Here is a 16,914-nt window from a genome sequence, read left to right on the forward strand (position 1 = left end):
TTCTATAAAAATATTTAAAAAATTAAATGTATTATTTTAATATATAATTATTTATCATGATTAATTAATTTAGGACATCTCATGTACAGAAAAAAAAAATAATGCTACATAGAGATTCCGAATGTGTGTCTATTCTACACTCCATTTATCTAATAGATAGGATATTTCTATTAGTTGCTTAATATAATTGATCTACTCATTGAATAGATGAGATAAATTTTATAATAACATTTTTCAAAAAAATATTCCACCGTACGCAATGGCCACGCAAGCATGCAGCACTTACCTAAAAAGCAGCGCCCATTTTCTCCCGAGTTTCTATAATTAGGTTGTAAAGTTTACATTTTATTTATTTTGCAATTTATATTTTTTTAACTAACTTTATTATTTTTAAGTATTAAAAAATTTTATCAAAATTTTAATTTTTTAGATAGTAAATATAATATATATTTTAACTTATAAGATAGTAAAAAGATTAAAAAAAAAAACTTTCCCTTTGTTCTGTCCGTTGTCGCCTTGCCCATTCCACTCACGGAGTACGTGTAACATTTTTTTTTTTTTATTTTTTAACAGATAAATAATATGTTATCCGTTTTATTTTTTTTATTTAAAAATAAATTCTTTTATTTAAAAATAAATTTAATTAAAAATATAAATCAATTAGAATTCTCGATAATTATCAATACCCGTCGCATTCTCTTTACATATATAATATCGGACTTTTTTCAAAAATAACCCTGTGAAAGTTTGTATTTGCCAAACTAACTCCGTAAAATTTTTATTTGTAAAACTAACCCTCCTTTCGCCACGTGGGCGCCACGTCGGAGATTCCTCAAAAAGGCGGTGAATCGTTTACCGTCTTTGTAATTTTTGTTGTAAAAGCGGTGAATGATTCACCGTCTTTAGAAGACGGTAAACCATTCACCGTCTTTAGTGCAAAATTTTCCTTTCCGCCTTTTTCCCTTTCCACCCTCTCAAGTCCGCCTTTTTTGTGCCCTCGATGAGACGGAGAACGATTCACCGTCTTATTAAGGACACCATATTATGGACTTAGAAAGATTTGCGTAGGAATTTGTACTAAAGACGGTGAATGGTTCACCGTCTTGTGAAGACGGTGAACCATTCACTGCCTTCACAACAAATATCAAAGATGGTGAACGATTCACCGTTTTTTTGAGAAATTCCTGACGTGGCGCCCACGTGGCGAGAGGAGGGTTAGTTTCACAAATAAAAATTTTACAGGATTAATTTGACAAATACAAAATTTTACAGGGTTATGTTCGAAAAAAGTCCTATAATATCACCACCACCCTTTTTAAAATTCACAGCTTTGTAAAGCATCGAAGGTTAGAAAAAAAAAAAAAGAAAAAAAGCAGCAGCAGCGAATGTAGCGAAATACAGAGAAAGAGAGGAGGGAGAGGGGGAAAAAACAAAGCGCAAAATTTGCTAACAATGGAAGGGGGGGTTGTGTTGTTGCTGCGGAGCGCGCAAAGCGGAGCCCTCGTCTCTGCCGCTCTCGGCGCAGCCCTCGTCGCAGCCGCTTTCGTACTCGGGACGCTCCTCGCGGGGCGGAGTCGGCGCCGATTCAACCTCCCACCCGGTACTTCCATTCTTTTCGTCGCCGACTTCTAATTCGGAGGGCGCTATTCATGTGTAGTTGTAGTGTGGAAAAAGATGTTGGTTTTGCCGATTTCGAAAACAGAAAAAAAAAAAAAAAAAGAAGAAGAGAAGAAGCTATATCCATAAATGGCTGTGTTAAAGGAAGAGGGAGGTTTGGGATGGGTTAGGGTTTACGTTGGTTGCTTATTGTCCCTTTTTGTTGCAGCTAATTGTTNATATTCTATAAAAATATTTAAAAAATTAAATGTATTATTTTAATATATAATTATTTATCATGATTAATTAATTTAGGACATCTCATGTACAGAAAAAAAAAATAATGCTACATAGAGATTCCGAATGTGTGTCTATTCTACACTCCATTTATCTAATAGATAGGATATTTCTATTAGTTGCTTAATATAATTGATCTACTCATTGAATAGATGAGATAAATTTTATAATAACATTTTTCAAAAAAATATTCCACCGTACGCAATGGCCACGCAAGCATGCAGCACTTACCTAAAAAGCAGCGCCCATTTTCTCCCGAGTTTCTATAATTAGGTTGTAAAGTTTACATTTTATTTATTTTGCAATTTATATTTTTTTAACTAACTTTATTATTTTTAAGTATTAAAAAATTTTATCAAAATTTTAATTTTTTAGATAGTAAATATAATATATATTTTAACTTATAAGATAGTAAAAAGATTAAAAAAAAAAACTTTCCCTTTGTTCTGTCCGTTGTCGCCTTGCCCATTCCACTCACGGAGTAAGCGTAACATTTTTTTTAAAATTTTTTAACAGATAAATAATACATTATTCGTTTTATTTTTATTATTTAAAAATAAATTTAATTAAAAATATAAATCAATTAAAATTCGAACTTGGTCTCGGATAATTATCAATACCCGTCGCATTCTTTTTACATATATAATATCACCACCACCCTTTTTAAAATTCATAGCTTTGTAAAGCATCGAAGGTTAGAAAAAAAAAAAAAAAAAAAAAAAAAAAAAAAAAAAAAAAAAAAAAAAAAAAAAAAAGCAGCAGCAGCAAATGTAGGGAAATACAGAGAAAGAGAGGAGGGAGAGGGCCAGAGGGGGAAAAAACAAAGCGCAAAATTTGCTAACAATGGAAGGGGGGGTTGTGTTGTTGCTGCGGAGCACGCAAAGCGGAGCCCTCGTCTCCGCCGCTCTCGGCGCAGCCCTCGTCGCAGCCGCTTTCGTACTCGGGACGCTCCTCGCGGGGCGGAGTCGGCGCCGATTCAACCTCCCACCCGGTACTTCCATTCTTTTCGTCGCCGACTTCTAATTCGGAGGGCGCTATTCATGTGTAGTTGTAGTGTGGAAAAAGATGTTGGTTTTGCCGATTTCGAAAACAGAAAAAAAAAAAAAAAAAAAGAAGAAGAAGAAGAAGAGAAGAAGCTATATCCATAAATGGCTGTGTTAAAGGAAGAGGGAGGTTTGGGATGGGTTAGGGTTTACGTTGGTTGCTTATTGTCCCTTTTTGTTGCAGCTAATTGTTTGGGTATTTGGATCAAAATTTCTCAGATCTATGTTCCATGAACATTTTTATAAGTCTCGCGTGTTCGTGCCGGGCACGCACTTTAAACGCATGTCCAATACGGATCCATAGCGTATATAATTAAATATATATAGTTTATTCTATTTTTTATATAGATATAATGTAAGATGAAAAATATTTTATTTTTTTATGAATTGATATAATTTTTTTGCACAATATATTACAATATATGGACTGTCAATGAAAATTTTACTAATTTTTATTCGTATGAAAAATATAAAAATAATTTATCAAAGTTAATATTTTTTATATATAATAATACATATTATTATATTAATAATATTATATTTTATTAGCGTTTTACTAACTTTCATTCGTATGAAAAATATAATAATAGTTTATCAAAATTAATATTTTATATATAATAATACATATTATTATATTAATAATATTATATTTTGTTAGCGTTGTTCACGTTGTGTTCGTGTCTTAAGTTTTTAAAAACTACCGAGTCGCCGTATTCGAATCGTGTTGTGTTCCGTGTCAATGTCCTTAACACCTAGCTTATAATTAAACCCAAAAAAGTGACGAGTAAGAAAATATCCCAAATGGTAAATTTTGCATTGTACATTGTACTGCCACCCTGAAGTGTGTTCTGTGTTGTTCCTGAGGAAGGATAGGTTTGATGCCATCTTAAAGATGTTTCTTTGCGGGATTAATTGCAAATTAGTCCCTGAAGTTTGAATTCAATTTCCATTTTGTGCGTGGAGTTTCGGCTACAACAATTTATTCCCTCAAGTTTCGACTTCCGTTTTAATTTCATCCTCAGAATTTCAATTTCATCTTAATTTTCTATACATTCTATATTAACTAAGCAAATTCTAATACTTAATTGTTACATAGGACAAAACCATATTGTTATAAGTCAAACTTTAGGAGCTAATTAAATTTGTATTTGACACTTTTCTTTCATTTATGGAGTGTTTTTTTTAAAAAAAATGTAGCTGTTCCTGGGCTTCCTTTTATTGGAAACTTGCTCCAATTGAAGGAAAAGAAGCCCCATCAGACATTTGCTAAATGGGCCGATGCTTACGGGGCCATATACTCCATTAGAACTGGAGCATCCACTTTGGTGGTGCTTAATTCGGCCGAAGTCGCGAAAGAGGCAAGTACAATTCCCAATCATTTATTTTCAGTTGTTTTCCTGATTATTTATTGTGAATGAAACTTCAGTGGAATGCTCCCTTATTTCTATAGTTTGTGCTTGATTTGAATATTGAAGTAATTCGTGTATGATAGCTTATTTCAAGAAAAGACTAAAGCAAAGCAAGGTAAATTAATTATAGTTTGCGCAAACTTTATCCAAGTTGCATAATGGCTATCATTTTTAGCAGGCAATGGTCGCAAAATACTCGTCCATATCCACTCGAAAGCTTTCAAATGCATTGACTCTGCTCACTTCCGACAAAAGTATGGTCGCCATGAGCGACTATGGTGAGTTCCATAAAATGGTGAAGCGATACATAATGACAAGTGTTCTGGGAACTAATGCTCAGGTACGAAATATAAAGCTTACTAGATATTGTAACTTATCACTGCAGGATGTAAGCGGTGGTGCATGTATCTGTGCCTTTACATCGGAGTTGGGCCTAATTTGGCCTAGCTAGAGCTTTTGCCGTAGTATAGTTTAAGTAGAGCTTTTGTGGAAAAACTATTAGCCTTTCGTTAGAATCGCCTTCAATAGCTTCTCGTTGCAGCGGAAGGGGAAGCTTCAAGTTGGAGCCTTTACTTCTAGGGCCTCTAAGCTCATTTTAGTTTCCTACTGCAGTGAAAACTTTGGACTTTTCGTTAGCTAAATGCATGGTTTCCAGAAGTTTCTGCTTTCTAAATTAGTGAAGCTGCTCCGCAAGCTGGGAAAAACATGATACTTAACATACAACCTGAAAAATTTACTCTAATTCATGATTCTGCCAATTTCAGAAGCAATATCGTGGTCACAGGGATGCGATGATCAAAAATATAGTTGAAAATTTTCATTCAATCATAAAGGATGATCCTCATGCAGCTGTGAACTTCAGAGAGGTGTTCAAAAATGGACTTTTTGGACTGGCCTTGAAAGAAGTAAGTCTCATCAACATAGGTTTTGTTTAATATACGTACTTTTAGACTTTGATTCATTTATTTATGAGGTACAATGGTCAATATACAATTATACATATATGCATAGAGTTGGGTTATCTCTTCTTGAGATTCCCCCCTACAAAATATATCTTGTCATTTATTGGCAATTTTCACTGTCCAAGCATACTGTACTATCATGAAATTTTTGTCCAACCAAACTAAAAGTTTGTTTCATCCAGTGGGATCTTATGCAGTAATAACTTCTTTATCTGCTAATATGTTGAGATATTGCTCATATACAATCTGAAAGTTATGCAGGCTCTTGGCAAGGATGTAGAGACTGTTTACGTGGAGGAGCTTGGGAAGGAGATTTCCAAGAAGGAAATATTTGATGTGCTAATAGTTGATCCATTGATGGGTGCGATTGAGGTTGATTGGAGGGACTTCTTCCCCTATTTGAGATGGGTTCCTAATAGAAGCATGGAAATGAAAATCCAGAGAATGGTTACTCGCAGGAGAGCGGTGATGAGAGCCTTGATCATGGAGCAGAAGAAACGTATCGCACGTGGAGAGGTACTTATGTCTGCTCGTTTGTCGTTTCTGTGTTTTCCATACCATCTCAAAATTATAACAAAATTACTTTTGAGAGAAAGGTAGCATGCTACACACTTCGTTTATTTCATTTAGAAATAAACTTAACTGAAAATGTGAATCAACTAGGATTCGAACTTGGGTCTCGGGTACTCTGTAGATTTTATTTTTTTTAAAAAAAAACCACTTCTGATTTTATTTTATTCTTTTGGCAAAATCGGGACACCTTTTTTACAGGATAGAAGCTGTTATCTGGATTTTCTGCTCTCTGAGAACACACTGACGGAGGAGCAACTGATGATGCTGATGTGGGAAGTGATAATTGAAAGCGCAGACACAACTTTAATCACAACTGAATGGGCTATGTTTGAACTTGCTAAGAATCCAAGGTGTCAGGTGCATGGCAAAGCTCACATTTTTGTTTTCCTTACCGTGTTTAAAAGCTCTTTCTTTTAACACTTTATCCATTTTAGGATCAACTTTATCGTGAAATTCAAGGAGCATGCGGGTTGGAAAAGGTTGAGGAGGAGCATTTGCCACAACTACCATACTTAAATGCTGTTTTCCATGAGACCTTGCGGCGGCACTCTCCTGCTCCCGTTGTTCCTTTGCGATATGCCCATGAAGATACTCAACTAGGAGGCTATGATATTCCAGCCGGGACACAGGTATGCCTATTCCGCGATAACAAGATTCCAAATTTGCTATATGATTCTCTACTTGCTTGTTTGGCTTCTGGAGCAATTCTCTACATGGAGAAGCAGAAGTCGTATGCTTGTGACTAGAAAGTCTTGATTTTCTTGCTGTAGTAGAAACTCAAGGGGTGATGTTTCAGCTGATTCAGTTGCCACGTCGTTGCTAAAGCTCGTGAGAATCAGCTGCCATATTACTTCTCAACTGGGAAAATTCAATGGCAGTCAACCATAGACCCAATTGTAATAAATATTGAACTTCAATGCATCAATTGCAGTAAATTAAAGTTTGGTGATCTGAGGAGAAAATTTTGCAATTAATTTATTGAGCAATGCTGCTGTAATTTGGCTCAGAACAGTTTTACTCAAACAACGTCTTTCTCAAAACTCTTAACAGTCTAGCCAGCAGGCCGGACAAGCCCTTAAGAATAGAAAGCTATCTAATGATCTCCAAATATTGGCAGATTGCGATCAACCTCTACGCGTGCAACATGAACGTAAAGGACTGGGAGAGACCCGACGAGTGGATGCCTGAGAGATTCCTCACTAGCAAGTTTGAGATCTCCGACTCGCACAAGACGATGGCTTTCGGAGCGGGAAAGAGGGCTTGTGCCGGATCTCTTCAGGCGATGCTGATATCCTGTGTAGCTATCGGCCGACTCGTGCAGGAATTCGAGTGGAGGGTGAGAGAAGGAGATGAAGATGATGTAGATACTGTCCATCTCACCACCCACAAGCTCCACCCCTTGCATGCGTACATTACACCAAGACAGAAAACAATGCACTGAGACCTTATTCTTCATGTTGATCTCTTTTTATCTTTGGATTCATTATATATACATATATTCCTATTAAAGTGAATTGTTTGTAGTTGTGCCTGCTGATTATGTATCTGGGATAAAACTGTGTCTAACAAAGCTGGTTTAATGTAGAGTTTGATCTTTTGAATTAACTGGGAGCTCCTTGGTGCAAGACAGTAGTATCCTACTTAATTATAAAATATTGATTTCTAAATCAAGTTAAGTAGATATAAATTATCAAGTTTTATATTTTATGAGACTAATCTTTACAAATAGAAAATAAAATCTGTTGAGTTAATATACTACTTTATTAAAAAATTTGACAAGTTAGATTAAAATCAGACCGGTTTAATCGTTGAATCACCAGCTGGAACCGTTTTAGGGAGTGGATCATGATCGGAATGGTTGAACCTGGACTTTATGGAGTGGATTATGATCGGACTGGTTGAACCTGAACTTTAAATTATTTTTTTTTAAAAAAAAAGAAAAAAAAAGGAAGGGAGAGAGAGGGAGACGAGGCAAGTGAGAGCGGACGATTAAAATAAGCAAGACACGCCATTACGTGTCACCACTCACCAGCTTCTTCAAAAAGCAGCGGCATAAATTCACCTCCTTTTCCGAAGATACCCGCTTTGGCCCTTTTCCCTCGTTCGTCCCCGAACGACACCCTCGCGCCCTAACAATGGCGAAGCACCCTATTTATAGAACCCTAGAGCATTGAGACGTAGGAGTAACCTAGAGAGAGAGAGAGAGAGAGAGAGAGAGAGAGAGAGAGATCATGGAGAGCATACTTTTATTGCTACCGATCACCCCCACCGGGGTCGTCGCCTCCGTAGCTCTCGGCGTCGTAACGGTGCCCTTCGTAGTCGGGAAGCTTCGCGAAGGACACAGTCGGCGCTTAAACCCGCCCCCCGGTATCTTGTGGTTTTGCGTACTCTTTTTTTTTTTTTTATGTGAAAGTTGGAATTTTTAGGACGAAGTAAGCAGGTGAAACGGGTATTAAATTGAAACCCAGGATCGCAGGGACTTTGTTGTCGCAATTGAAGCTTAGAGGAAAATTAGAAATTCCAACCAACTTTAAAGGAGTAAATTTGTAATTAACCCCATTTTTTCCTCGAAAACCCTCAGCAGTACAGATGCTAGGATAGTTGTGGGCGTTGCCGGATTCGGCACCCTGTTGCTAAAAATGAAGTAAAAAAACGTAAGTAGATTAGCAGTAATGCAGGCACAAGCCTTAAAGTACTTGTTTGGATTTTTTGCTTAAATAGTACAATATTAGTATCAAACAATATAATTTTCGCTCAAAAAAGAATTGTTTTAAATAGTGTAATTTTCGCTCGAACAGTATAATTTTGGTCTCAACCACTGCAACTTCTGCGTAAAGTACAACTTTTATTTTAAACAATACAATTTGAGTCATAAAGAGTGTAATTTTTGTCTTAAACAGTATAATTTTTGTCTTAAACAGTACAATTTCATTATTTTCTTCTCTCTTCACAGCGACAACACATAATCCTTTTCTTAGAAGAAAAAAAATCTTTCTTTTTTTTATTATTTTATTTTTTTTTCCCGCGGCTATACATAATGGCTCTCCTCGTCTCCTACCCCGCCGAGGCAGCGCTCGCCACCGCCCTCGCCTCCTCCTCCCGCGCCCGCGCAACCCCCGCCGTCCTCGCCTCCGATCCTGTCGAGGCCGTTCTTGCTGACGTCATCTAGAATGCCATGTCTCACCTCCGCCCCGCACACCCTCACTCGCGCATCCCCGGCCCTCCTCGCCTCCGACCTCGTCGAGGCCGCGCTCGCCTCTGACCCCTCCGATTGGCAAGTTTCTATAGGTGCGTTTGGTGGGTGGCAAATCTGCTGCAGTGGAGGTGGGGAGCGAAGAGGAGATGGCCGCAAAAAAGATACGAGGAAGCGGAGGGAAAGGAAGAGGAGAAGGAGAAGGACCACGAGGTTGTCGGTCGTTGCGGAGAGCTACGGAGGCCATGGAGGAGGACTGGAGAGAAAAAAAAAATGAACGAGAGAAAAAAAGAGGAGAGAGAAAAGTGAATAAGGGTATTTTGGCTAGTTTTTTAAAAATTCGGACCGAATCTACAGAATCCAAAATAGTAGCCTACTTTTGCAAAATCTCAAAACTGATAGATTTTTTATGCAAATTAGCCTTTTTTTTTTTGGTGGTTTTAAGTAGCAGAGACTATGATGAATTAGAAAATCTCATGCATTCAAGGTCTTCTCTTATCTTATGATTTGATCTTCAAGATTTTCATTTTTTTTTTTCAAACAAAAAAATTGCTTCCTTTGATGGGTGTCTCTCTTTTGATGCAGCTGTTCCTGGGTTGCCTTTGATTGGGAACTTGCATCAGCTTAAGGAAAAGAAGCCCCACCAAACGTTCGCCAATTGGGCAGAAATTTATGGGCCTATATACACTATTAAAACCGGAGCATCAAATGTGGTGGTTTTGAATTCAACTGACGTCGCCAAAGAGGTAATGAGGTGACCTTCTCATTTAATCACTTTTAGCGATCGTTTTTGTACGAAGATTCAGTCAAGTTCTCCTGTATTACCTTTAATATTAACTCATCTGTCAAATAGACCACTCTATTTAACTGATTACGAAAATTTTTGAAATATCTAATAGGAAATGGGGATTATTGTAATGTTTCTTATATCGGTGATAATTTTCCAGGCAATGGTTACAAAATACTCTTCCACATCAAGTCGAAAGCTTTCAAATGCTTTGACATTGCTCACTTCCAACAAAAGTATGGTTGCTATGAGTGACTACGGTGAGTTCCACAAAATGGTGAAGCGCTATATAATGACAAGTGTACTGGGAACTAATGCTCAGGTGCGAAATTCACAACCCGCTCATCATCCTTCCATGCATTTTCTTATATAATGGTATATGCATAATTTTATTACTGTCCAATTCATAAAGTTTGACAGTAATTCACAATGCTACCAATTGCAGAAGCAACACCGTGTTCACAGGGATACAATGATTGATAAAATCATAGAAATCCTGCATTCGGTGATAAAGGAAGATCCTCATACTGCAGTAAACTTCAGAGAGGTGTTCAAGAACGAGCTTTTTCGATTATCCTTAAAAGAGGTAAGACTCGTATCATAACAGTAAGCTTTAAGTCATGTATCAATTTAGGTTCTGTTTGTTCTGGCTAGAGCTTTTGCAAAAGTGCTATTTCAAAGCAAACAATAACAGCTTCAAAGTGGGGACAAGGATATTTTAGCTTCCCGCTATAGTAAAAGCTCTAGATCTTTTGTCAACCAAATGCTTGGGTTTTGGAAGCTTTTGCTTTCTGAAGTAGAGAAGTTGCTCCATAAACTAAGCCAAATACGCATGCTGAGATATTGCAATGAGAATATTATATACTTTTGAGAATTTTTACAGGCTATTGGTAAGGATGTGGACTCTATATATGTGGAGGAGCTTGGAAAAGAGTTTTCCAAGAAGGAAATGTTTGAGGTGCTGGTGGTTGATCCAATGATGGGTGCAATTGATGTCGATTGGAGAGATTTTTTTCCATATCTAAGATGGATTCCCAATAAGAGCTTAGAAATGAAAATCCAGAGAATAGTAACTCGCAGGATGGCAGTGACCAGGGCATTGATTATGGAGCAGAAGAAACGTATAGCTCATGGAGAGGTCCGTATCCCTTCTTGTTAGTTGTTTGCTTGTGCTTTTCTACTCTATCTCAAATTCACAAATCATACTTATATATATATCTTTACAAAATTTTACAAATGTAACCTGTAGAACTATCTGCCCACATATTTATGCCTGGAAATTCTGATATTTCGCCCATGCCCTTTTGCTTAGAAAAGTGCCTCTCCATATATCAACCTTTCTGATACACAACTAATTTTTCCTTCATGAATTGGAGCAATCTCAACTTAAGGGTACATTTTAAAGAAACTGTATTTTTGAGGGAGAAATATGAAAATTTAAACTTTTCTGGGCTTGCATTATTTTTTTGCGGACATATATCTAACAGTCCCTATATTTTGTCTATCAAATATTTACAGGAAATAAGCTGCTATCTGGACCATCTGCTGTCGGAGAACACACTGACAGAGGAGCAACTGATTACACTGATCTGGGAAGCAATAATTGAAGCCTCAGATACAACTTTAATCACAACCGAATGGGCCATGTATGAACTTACTAAAAATCCAGAGTGTCAGGTAACTGGCAAAGCACATACATTTCCCTTTTTCTTTTAAGCATTTTATAGAAACTCACCTTTTGATCCTGTATGCTTTTCAGCTTCGCCTTTATAGCGAAATCCAAGAAGTATGTGGGTCTAGACAAGTCATGGAGGAAGATTTGCCACAACTACCGTATTTAAATGCCATTTTTCATGAAACAATTAGACGGCACTCTCCTGTTCCTATCGTTCCACCAAGATATGCCCATGAAGAGACTCAGCTAGGAGGCTATGATATTCCGGCCAGCACAGAGGTAAGCATATTATGTAACACCAAGCTGTTAACCTTGACTCTAACATTATTAGTTGCCAAGATAGAGTTGAATGGACAAACTGGATACGTTTTAGAGCCAACCATAAGTAGGCGGGAGTAAGAAGGCTGTGTGCTTGTTTGCATGGCTTCTGGAATAGCTTTACTACTACAAAAAGAAGCAGCTTCGATAAACTAGGAGTTTGACTGGCAAAATGTCTAGATCTTTGCTGTGACAAAAAGATAGAAGTAGCTTGTGTGCGCCCGAAATAGATTCTCCAATTTGGAACTTGTATTTCTGTTGCAACAATAAGTTGTCGAGGAGATTTTAATGGAAAAAAAAAATGTTAGTGCTTTTCTGAATAACTCAATCAGAGAGTAATTTTGTAGAAGATAAGCTTTTGTTATGGTAGAAAGCTAGAACAACATTTTGGACCCAAAAAGAAGAGCTTCCAATTTGAAGCTTCTACTTTTGCTTTAGGGGTGCGTTTGATTCGCGCTATTTTTTTAAGATTCCTAGTAATCCAATAGGAATAAAAAAATATGACGGTGTTTGGCTAAACGCATTAAGTAATCTAGTTGGTAATACTGGATTTACTTGGGAATGAGATGCATCCCAAAGTACTAATCTCATTTCTTTAAGGGAGGGTGGGTATTCTTATACTAATGAATTTGAGTAATTATAATATGTCTAATCTTTTTTTTTTTCCCACCCGCCGGCTAGTTGGTATTATTTTTCTTTACACTCTAATCTCATATCTCTCTCTAAACTTATCTTTTTCTTTCTAAACTTCAACTCTTTTTCTCTCTCTAAATTAAGCTATTTCTCCCCCTCTTTTTCTAAAATCTCAACCCTCTCATTCTCTCTAACCTCGACTCTATTTCTCTTTCTATTTTCTTTAATTATGCTCTCTCTTTCTAACCTATATTCTCTCTCTCTTTTTGCTAAAAAGATATTGAAATTTTTTATAGTATTATTTAAAATTAAATTAATTAATTAATTAATTAATTGTATATTTTTTGTAATCTTAAATAACATGACTAAATAATATGACCGTACGAACCAAACACCGAAATACTACATTTTTAGTAATAGGATGAATAGGAATAAGATTTTCGGATATTTTTTTACTCCTAGTAATCTTTCATAGTGCGAACCAAATGCGCCTTAAGGGGAATCTATTGGAGAAAATTGTGTCAAGTAAGTTATTAGTGCTTCTTTGAACTTCTCTTTTGAAACAGCAAATATGTAAAAGCTCTACTTTGTCCAGGTGGCCGTATTAGTGCTTATAAAATGTTCAAATATTGTCTTATAAAATGTTCAAATATATGCCAGATTGCCATCAATCTCTACGCATGCAACATGAACAAAAAGGACTGGGACAGACCTGAGGAGTGGAGGCCCGAGAGGTTTTTGAATGGCAAGTTCGAGTCCTCGGACTTGCTCAAGACAATGGCTTTCGGAGCGGGGAAGAGGGTTTGCGCGGGATCTCTGCAGGCGATGCTGATCTCATGTGTGTCCATTGGTCGACTCGTGCAGGAGTTCGAGTGGAGGCCGAGGGAAGGAGATGCGGATGATGTAGATACAGTCCTGCTTACCACCCACAAGCTCCATCCCTTGCATGCATACCTAACACCGAGAGGGAAAGTGAACCATTAAGATTCACAATTCCAAGTTGATCCATTTTGCTTTGTATGAATGCATGTTTAATGTTATACTGAAGCAGATGATCTTTCAATCCTGCGCTTATGGCTATGGCTTATCTTTAGACTTCACTATGTTGAAAGATTTTGACTATTCTGGGAGGAAGGTCGTTTTGATCATTTGAGTGATACTGCTTTTGTGCAATGCTGTAGCTTGATTTATTAAAATTGCTGGTTCAAATGTTAGTGTGAAATGTCTTGGTTTATCCAAATTATTTCTTCAGACTCGATGTTGATTTTACTTCGGATCAAGAATTTAAGTGTCCATCGGCATGAGCCGTATCTACCGTGCTGTACCGTGCCAACAGGATACCGACATGATACAACTCAGGTGCCGATGGTACAATTCAAAATTTTTTATTTTAAAATTTGTAAGTAATTTTTTGAATAAAGTTTAAAAGATTTGATAAAAATACATGATAAACCGTTAAAATATTTTGTTGTTAAGAAAAATAAATATTTCATGGAATTATGTGTTGGCGCACATGAATTTTTGGTGACTAGTAAGCATCGGCATGGCCCGTCATGCATCATATCGTATCGTGTCAGCAAGTTTCGACACGATCTTGTACCACGGTACTTAAATCCTTACTTCGAATAATACAATTTTGTCTGGAACTAAGTTCTTATTTAGTCGATTAATGCATGGTACCCGAAAATTGTTCCAATTTTTTTATCAAGCTATACCAACAAATTGAGATAGTGCATCAACCCAAATCAAGCTTAAATTTCTAGTCAATGAATTATCCAAAAAAATCTGTATGATTACAAGCTAAATAGTTTACTTGAATTTGAATTTGGTTATTCTTGGTTTTCCGAAATGGAAATTAATTTATTGTGAACGGGGCCGTAAACTAGCTGTACACGCGGCAAACGTGCAGCTGGATGAATCATCTCTCTACCAGATTTTTTTTAAAATTTTTTTTTTATTTTTTTTTTCTCAGCAGAAAATGTTTTCGATTTTTAATTTAATTTTTTTAAAAAGTACGCCCGTAAGCATCTTCCTGACACCCCGCAATCATATCCGTCCAGATGGCAACGGAAGGTTCGTCTGCTCAGATCCGACGGCTGCCGCTAAAAGCCTCGACATCAGCTATCCTGACCTCACGTTATACATGCCCAATCGTTGCCCTTCTGGATGAGGGGTTATGGCCTGAACCTGATCCACCGCGTCGTCCGTAGACCGTTCTGATTTAAAAATTATTGCCTGGATCAAGTTCACCACNCGTACGAACCAAACACCGAAATACTACATTTTTAGTAATAGGATGAATAGGAATAAGATTTTCGGATATTTTTTTACTCCTAGTAATCTTTCATAGTGCGAACCAAATGCGCCTTAAGGGGAATCTATTGGAGAAAATTGTGTCAAGTAAGTTATTACTGCTTCTTTGAACTTCTCTTTTGAAACAGCAAATATGTAAAAGCTCTACTTTGTCCAGGTGGCCGTATTAGTGCTTATAAAATGTTCAAATATTGTCTTATAAAATGTTCAAATATATGCCAGATTGCCATCAATCTCTACGCATGCAACATGAACAAAAAGGACTGGGACAGACCTGAGGAGTGGAGGCCCGAGAGGTTTTTGAATGGCAAGTTCGAGTCCTCGGACTTGCTCAAGACAATGGCTTTCGGAGCGGGGAAGAGGGTTTGCGCGGGATCTCTGCAGGCGATGCTGATCTCATGTGTGTCCATTGGTCGACTCGTGCAAGAGTTCGAGTGGAGGCCGAGGGAAGGAGATGCGGATGATGTAGATACAGTCCTGCTTACCACCCACAAGCTCCATCCCTTGCATGCATACCTAACACCGAGAGGGAAAGTGAACCATTAAGATTCACAATTCCAAGCTGATCCATTTTGCTTTGTATGAATGCATGTTTCATGTTATACTGAAGCAGATGATCTTTGAATCCTGTGCTTGTGGCTATGGCTTATCTTTAGACTTCACTATGTTGAAAGATTTTGACTATTCTGGGAGGAAGGTCGTTTTGATCATTTGAGTGAGGAAGGTCGTTTTGATCATTTGAGTGATACTGCTTTTGTGCAATGCTGTAGCTTGATTTATTAAAATTGCTGGTTCAAATGTTAGTGTGAAATGTCTTGGTTTATCCAAATTATTTCTTCAGACTCGGATGTTGATTTTACTTCGGATCAAGGATTTAAGTGTCCATCAGCACGAGTCGTATCTACCGTGTCGTACCGTGCCAATAAGATACCGATACGATACAACTCAGGTGCCGATGGCATAATTCAAAATCCTCTATTTTTAAAAATTGTAAGTAGTTTTCTGAATAAAGTTTAAAAGATTTGATAAGAATATATGATAAACAGTTAGAATATTTTGTTGCCAAAGAAAATAAATATTTCATGGAATTATGTGTCGGCGCACATGAATTTTTTGTGACGGGCAGGTATTGGCATGGCCCGGCACGCATCATGCCGTATCGTGCCTGCAAGTTTCGACACGACTCCGTACTACGGTACTTAAATCCTTGCTTCGAATGATACAATTTTGTCTGGATCTAAGTTCTTATTTAGTCGATTAATGCATGGTACCCGAAAATTGTTCCAATTTTTTTATCAAGCTATACCAACAAATTGAGAAAGTGCATCAACCCAAATCAAGCTTAAATTTCTAGTCAATGAATTATCCAAAAAAATCTGTATGATTACAAGCTAAATAGTTTACTTTGAATTTGAATTTGGTTATTCTTGGTTTTCCGAAATGGAAATTAATTTATTGTGAACGGGGCCGTAAACTAGCTGTACACGCGGCAAACGTGCAGCTGGATGAATCATCTCTCTACCAGATTTTTTTTATTTTTTTTTTATTTTTATTTTTCTCAGCAGAAAATGTTTTCGATTTTTAATTTAATTTTTTTAAAAAGTACGCCGTCAGCATCTTCCTGACACCCCGCAATCATATCCGTCCAGATGGCAACGGAAGGTTCGTCTGCTCAGATCCGACGGCTGCCGCTAAAAGCCTCGACATCAGCTATCCTGACCTCACGTTATACATGCCCAATCGTTGCCCTTCTGGATGAGGGGTTATGGCCTGAACCTGATCCACCGCGTCGTCCGTAGACCGTTCTGATTTAAAAATTATTGCCTGGATCAAGTTCACCACGTCAGTCGTGATCCCTAAAGAGCATGGACCATCTCCATCACTTCCCTTCAAAATTCCTCACCAATATTAAATTTTAAAATAATTGCAAAGGGCCAAGCTTTGGATTCTCACAGAAAATTAGTAAGCCTAGTTTTATTTATTTATTTATTTATTTTTTTTAAGTAGTGTTATGAGAATACAGTACAAAATATTGCTCTTATAACTATTTATAATATAAATATTTTTATTAAATTATAGAAATAATTTTATACAGCTTCCTGTAGACATATCGAA

General features: G+C 37.1%; 3 protein-coding genes and 1 long non-coding RNA gene across 7 annotated transcripts; 3 read left to right on the forward strand and 1 right to left on the reverse strand.

Annotated features, from left to right (window-relative positions):
• Nucleotides 1,338-7,411, forward strand: LOC109710590 (ent-kaurene oxidase 2-like). 2 transcript variants are annotated; one of them, XM_020233291.1, is made up of 8 exons: nucleotides 1,338-1,600; nucleotides 4,134-4,294; nucleotides 4,524-4,685; nucleotides 5,110-5,250; nucleotides 5,569-5,823; nucleotides 6,079-6,237; nucleotides 6,315-6,509; nucleotides 6,998-7,411. In XM_020233291.1, the coding sequence occupies exons 1-8, from the start codon at nucleotides 1,453-1,455 to the stop codon at nucleotides 7,319-7,321; spliced, it is 1,545 nt and encodes a 514-aa protein (XP_020088880.1). In that variant the 5' UTR covers nucleotides 1,338-1,452; the 3' UTR covers nucleotides 7,322-7,411. The 2 variants fall into 2 exon arrangements, with proteins under 2 accessions (XP_020088880.1, XP_020088879.1); XM_020233290.1 differs by lacking the exon at nucleotides 1,338-1,600 and adding an exon at nucleotides 2,658-2,884.
• LOC109710592 lies at nucleotides 7,141-8,254 on the reverse strand. 2 transcript variants are annotated; one of them, XR_002216396.1, is made up of 4 exons: nucleotides 8,125-8,254; nucleotides 7,910-8,009; nucleotides 7,678-7,784; nucleotides 7,141-7,278 (listed from the first exon to the last, which is right to left on the reverse strand). It is a non-coding gene; the product is annotated as an uncharacterized LOC109710592 (long non-coding RNA). The 2 variants fall into 2 exon arrangements; XR_002216397.1 differs by having other exon boundaries at nucleotides 7,199-7,278; nucleotides 7,698-7,784.
• On the forward strand, nucleotides 7,965-13,726 carry LOC109710591 (ent-kaurene oxidase 2-like). 2 transcript variants are annotated; one of them, XM_020233292.1, is made up of 8 exons: nucleotides 7,965-8,247; nucleotides 9,659-9,819; nucleotides 10,021-10,182; nucleotides 10,306-10,446; nucleotides 10,744-10,998; nucleotides 11,379-11,537; nucleotides 11,620-11,814; nucleotides 13,147-13,726. In XM_020233292.1, the coding sequence occupies exons 1-8, from the start codon at nucleotides 8,112-8,114 to the stop codon at nucleotides 13,468-13,470; spliced, it is 1,533 nt and encodes a 510-aa protein (XP_020088881.1). In that variant the 5' UTR covers nucleotides 7,965-8,111; the 3' UTR covers nucleotides 13,471-13,726. The 2 variants fall into 2 exon arrangements, with proteins under 2 accessions (XP_020088881.1, XP_020088882.1); XM_020233293.1 differs by lacking the exon at nucleotides 7,965-8,247 and adding an exon at nucleotides 9,429-9,560.
• On the forward strand, nucleotides 13,514-15,345 carry LOC109710218 (ent-kaurene oxidase-like 3). Its single transcript, XM_020232710.1, has 2 exons — nucleotides 13,514-13,621; nucleotides 15,022-15,345. Exons 1-2 carry the CDS (start codon nucleotides 13,514-13,516, stop codon nucleotides 15,343-15,345), a joined length of 432 nt encoding a protein of 143 aa, XP_020088299.1.

The sequence above is a fragment of the Ananas comosus genome, linkage group 5 (assembly GCF_001540865.1).
Source record: "Ananas comosus cultivar F153 linkage group 5, ASM154086v1, whole genome shotgun sequence".
In the NCBI taxonomy this organism is placed as follows: Eukaryota; Viridiplantae; Streptophyta; class Magnoliopsida; order Poales; family Bromeliaceae; genus Ananas; species Ananas comosus.

What these genes read in the sequence shown, in the direction of transcription:
- LOC109710590 (XM_020233291.1), top strand. Translation starts at nt 1,453, where the DNA reads ATGGAAGGGGGGGTTGTGTTGTTGCTGCGGAGCGCGCAAAGCGGAGCC. An exon ending in TTCTGGGAACTAATGCTCAG is followed by an intron (nt 4,686 to 5,109) that starts GTACGAAATATA and finishes TGCCAATTTCAG; the next exon opens with AAGCAATATCGTGGTCACAG. An exon ending in CTAAGAATCCAAGGTGTCAG is followed by an intron (nt 6,238 to 6,314) that starts GTGCATGGCAAA and finishes TATCCATTTTAG; the next exon opens with GATCAACTTTATCGTGAAAT.
- LOC109710591 (XM_020233292.1), top strand. Translation starts at nt 8,112, where the DNA reads ATGGAGAGCATACTTTTATTGCTACCGATCACCCCCACCGGGGTCGTC. An exon ending in CTAAAAATCCAGAGTGTCAG is followed by an intron (nt 11,538 to 11,619) that starts GTAACTGGCAAA and finishes TATGCTTTTCAG; the next exon opens with CTTCGCCTTTATAGCGAAAT. An exon ending in ATATTCCGGCCAGCACAGAG is followed by an intron (nt 11,815 to 13,146) that starts GTAAGCATATTA and finishes AATATATGCCAG; the next exon opens with ATTGCCATCAATCTCTACGC.
- LOC109710218 (XM_020232710.1), top strand. Translation starts at nt 13,514, where the DNA reads ATGTTTAATGTTATACTGAAGCAGATGATCTTTCAATCCTGCGCTTAT. An exon ending in TTGACTATTCTGGGAGGAAG is followed by an intron (nt 13,622 to 15,021) that starts GTCGTTTTGATC and finishes AATATATGCCAG; the next exon opens with ATTGCCATCAATCTCTACGC.